Source organism: Mus pahari, chromosome X (assembly GCF_900095145.1).
Source record: "Mus pahari chromosome X, PAHARI_EIJ_v1.1, whole genome shotgun sequence".
Classification (NCBI taxonomy): domain Eukaryota; kingdom Metazoa; phylum Chordata; class Mammalia; order Rodentia; family Muridae; genus Mus; species Mus pahari.
This window is the reverse complement of record NC_034613.1, coordinates 5,786,802-5,790,560: the sequence shown is the minus strand read 5'-3', so window position 1 is coordinate 5,790,560 and position 3,759 is coordinate 5,786,802. Positions and strand designations below refer to the sequence as shown.

At 43.5% G+C, this 3,759-nt stretch overlaps 1 protein-coding gene across 1 annotated transcript in view; it reads right to left on the bottom strand.

The window, feature by feature from the left end:
• The window catches only part of Atp6ap2 (ATPase H+ transporting accessory protein 2), a 29,038-nt gene that overhangs the window by 9,888 nt on the left and 15,391 nt on the right, over positions 1 to 3,759 (bottom strand). The window contains exons 4-7 of the mRNA XM_021188150.2: positions 3,368 to 3,463; positions 3,076 to 3,213; positions 2,018 to 2,071; positions 1,032 to 1,181 (exon numbers count right to left, since the gene is read on the bottom strand). Coding sequence (XP_021043809.1) covers positions 1,032 to 1,181; positions 2,018 to 2,071; positions 3,076 to 3,213; positions 3,368 to 3,463 — 438 coding nt within the window. The remainder of the gene's footprint in view (positions 1 to 1,031; positions 1,182 to 2,017; positions 2,072 to 3,075; positions 3,214 to 3,367; positions 3,464 to 3,759) is intronic.

Here is a 3,759-nt window from a genome sequence, read left to right as displayed (position 1 = left end):
TATGTAGCAGAAGATGGCCTAATCAGCCATCACTGGGAAGAGAGGCCCCTTGGTCTTGCAAACTTTATATGACCCAGCACAAGGGAACGCCTGGGCCAAGTAGTGGGAGTGGGTGGGTAGGGGAACAGGGGTGGGGGGGAGTATAGGGAACTTTTGGGATAGCATTTGAAGTGTAAATAAAGAAAATAATAATAATAAAAAAAAGAGCTAAGCCTTAACATGGAAATAAAATGAGGGATTGAACTTGATGGCATATAAAGCTGAGGTGGAAAGCAGAAAGGAAAAATGAAGAAATCTGCTCAAGTGGTCTCTGTTAATCATGGACCTCACAGAGGTTTAGCAATGAGGCCTCAGTGAAGAAGTTTCCTGTCCACTGACATTTATTACACATCAGTCGCGTGAAGGCTACTGTGCTGGTGTGCTTAGTATGAGTTTCCAATGGGGTGATGAAAACACTCTGCAGACAGACAGTGGACATGGTCTGCACTTAGTATATGTACCACCACTGAGGCAGACTTAGAAACAGTTCAAATGGTATGCTTTAGTTTATACATACTGTCAGGAGCTACAAACGCATAGTGCTGCCACTGCCAGCATTGGAGAAAGATTCCAAACACACTTTTTTAAGGGCTGGGATTAGAGACCTATGCCGCCATACCTCCCCAAATCCACCTCTGGCCCTATACCATTCTTTCCTTGTTCTGGTGGTGTTACTGGGAATTGAACTTAAGGCCTCACACATGCTAGGTAAGCACTCTGACACTGAGCTATATCTCCAACCCTACCCCTACACTATTCTTAGACATAAGAATTAGAGAGCCTTCAAAGAATCAAGTAATCTTTCAGTTGAACTGAGTTGGCTCAGTGCTGGAGTGACTGATTGCCTAGCGTGTGAGAGACCCACAGTTCCACCCTTGCACAGAGGAAAAAAGAAAAGGCTTCAACCAACAGCATTCCTCAAAAGATTTCTCCATCAAGAGACTGAAATGGTCCCATGCCACCCTCTCTTACCAGGTAGCATTGCTATTTACCTTTTGGAGAGCATCAACAAGGATCCTAGAAGCATCCCTGAACTGTTCAGAGTCTTCCCCATATCGCTTGCCAAGTTCATCCAAACCTGCCAGCTCCAATGAATACAAGTCGGGAGAATGATCCTTGGCTAGATGCTTATGACGAGACAACTTGGGACAAGCAAAGAGAACGAATGAACAAAGGAGATGTCAAATGCAACCAAGTCAAGTTTTATACCTGACGACCTTAGCTGGCCACAGAAGCGTATCACTGCACCATAGCATGAAAACAGTTTAAAATGGCAGCAAAGAAAGCTCCCTTAAATGAGTTTCTGATAAATTCAACAAACATCTCATTGCTTAGCTTTAAAAACTTAGATGTGAGACAAGGCACGAAGCCGTAATTGCTTGGACGGATATGGTGTGAGGGATTCACGAACCATCAGGGTCTTCCTTCGGCATACCCACCCAGACTACCACCTTAGCCCCCAGTACTAAGCTTTCAAACTCCTTGAACCTAGCCCTGATAAAAAGGTTTGGCAAAGAACTTCAGAAGCTAGCAGACAAGTAAGATCTATTTCAGTCATGAGGATGATTTTAAAAACCACTTACTAAAAGATAACTTGCAGATAGGTTTTTTGACTTGGTTAATGCTATTAATCGTCCATACCAGTCTTCCTGTTTTTGACTCACAGCAATGGATACCAGAATTAAGTCCTAATGTCTGACAAGGAATGGATGGCCAAATTACAACTACAGCCAGGGTAGTTTTATTCCCAGGCCTACCTTCTTTGAGGATTTATGGCCTCTCCTGAGGGAAGAAATGCAGAAGAAACGGCTACTAACACTAGACAGAGGCCAGCATTCCCTCTACTACCAATAGTTTGTCAGTGTTCACGGGATCATAAATCTGGGGCATACTTAAGCTTTTCAACTGGCCTCATTTTATTTAAAGATTTCTAGGAACCAAAACAGATAGGACTTGGAAGTCCACGCAGCCTACTTACCAGACTTGAAATATCGTGCAGCACTTGCAGTTCAGAAAGGAAGAGCAGGTCAACCTTTAGAGACCAAAGAGTGGACATTGCTTTAAATACACAGCAGAGATCTGTACTTCATTTATGAAGGAAAGTACAACATAGTACGAATACTAATCAAGTGAATGTGTATTAGTTTCCTCCCTTTGTAGGTTCACTGTAATTGAAATGAGGCAGCTCAGTGGTAGAGAAATACTTAGCATTTGCAAGGTTCAAGGCCCATTATCAGAAAAGCATGCACATAAAACATTGTTTCCTACCAAAAAGGTGATGGTCACTCTCTAATACTAGTCTGGTGACTACCACTTGACAGCTCTTTCTTCTAACGAAGCCATGCCTGAGCACTGACCCCACTGTCTTAAGATCCTACCAGTGGACTTGCCTTGAACACTTTCCAAAGCAGAGAATTAAGAATAATGGTTCCTAGCTACCCACAATAGCTATGAAGGACAAGAGGCCAAAGCAGGGACGGCTGGCAGGCATGGTGGTGTATGCATGTCTCTAACCCCAGTGCCCAAGAAAGGGAGGTAGGCACATCTCTGTGAGTCTGAGGTCAGCCTCATCTATAGTTCCAAGCCAGCCAGTACTAAATAGTAAGTGTAGCTCCAAAACAAACAAACAACCCCCCCAAAACCCCAAATGAACAAAGCAGGAGTGTCTCTCTACTGCAGCATCCTAAGTACATGATGCAACAACTGTGAGTCCACATTAGCAACAGCTGTGAATAATGACATTGAGTCACCAGATCTTCATAGCTCAACCAACCTCCAAGAAGACTGGTTTGTGACCTGTCTGGATCAACTGGCAACACTGGTAGGAAAATGAGGAGTATTTACTAAATGGCAATTCAGAAAAGGTGTGTTTATTCATGAACACTGCAGCAACAGAAGAAAGAACGAGCCCCAGCAGTAAATGAGCCCAGTTCTTCATTCTCTACAACTTCTGTCTTGCTAAGGTTTCAAGGAGCATATGGAATGGGAATTTAATAATGACATTTATTTTATTCACTCAACAAATGAACCGCTTACCTCATTATTCCTACTCAGAGAATTGAGGGGAAGAGAGTTGAGAACGGAGTTTTCTTGAAACAGGCGATTACGGAGCTGCCGCAACGTGACTGAAAGGTCTTCAAACACCGAGTTTGCTTTCCCCACCATATACACTCTCTACAAGAAGAATCCAGAATGCTGGGTTAGCTGCCTTCTACGGATTCATCCAACAGACAGACACAGTGCAAAGCAGTTTTCCCACAATCACTTTAAAACTGTCATTAACTAACAGTTCTTTATAAGGCTCTTAAATAAAAACTTTACCACTTACCTCCTCGCTGGGAGCCAACTGCAAAACTACAGGTGTTTCCTCCGAAAATAAGGAGTGAATGGAACTTGCAACGCTGTCTAGACTAAAAGGAACTGCCTGAAATGCAAGAGTAAAACTGCAATTATTTTTTGAAACAAAGTGCAAAGAAAAATGACCCAGCTCGTCTAAGCAAGCAGCCTCAGGAAGGCGCATACAAGGACAGCACTTTACATTATTCTTGCTATGTATCAACTGTGCATACTACAGGCTTTACTCTGATGCCCAGGCCGCCATGTGCTTTGGGGGCCTCTTCTACCTGCTTCACTCTCCCATCACTCCATCCTTCACTCTCCCATCACTCCATCCTTCACTCTCCCATCACTCCATCCTTCACTCTCCCATCACTCCATCCT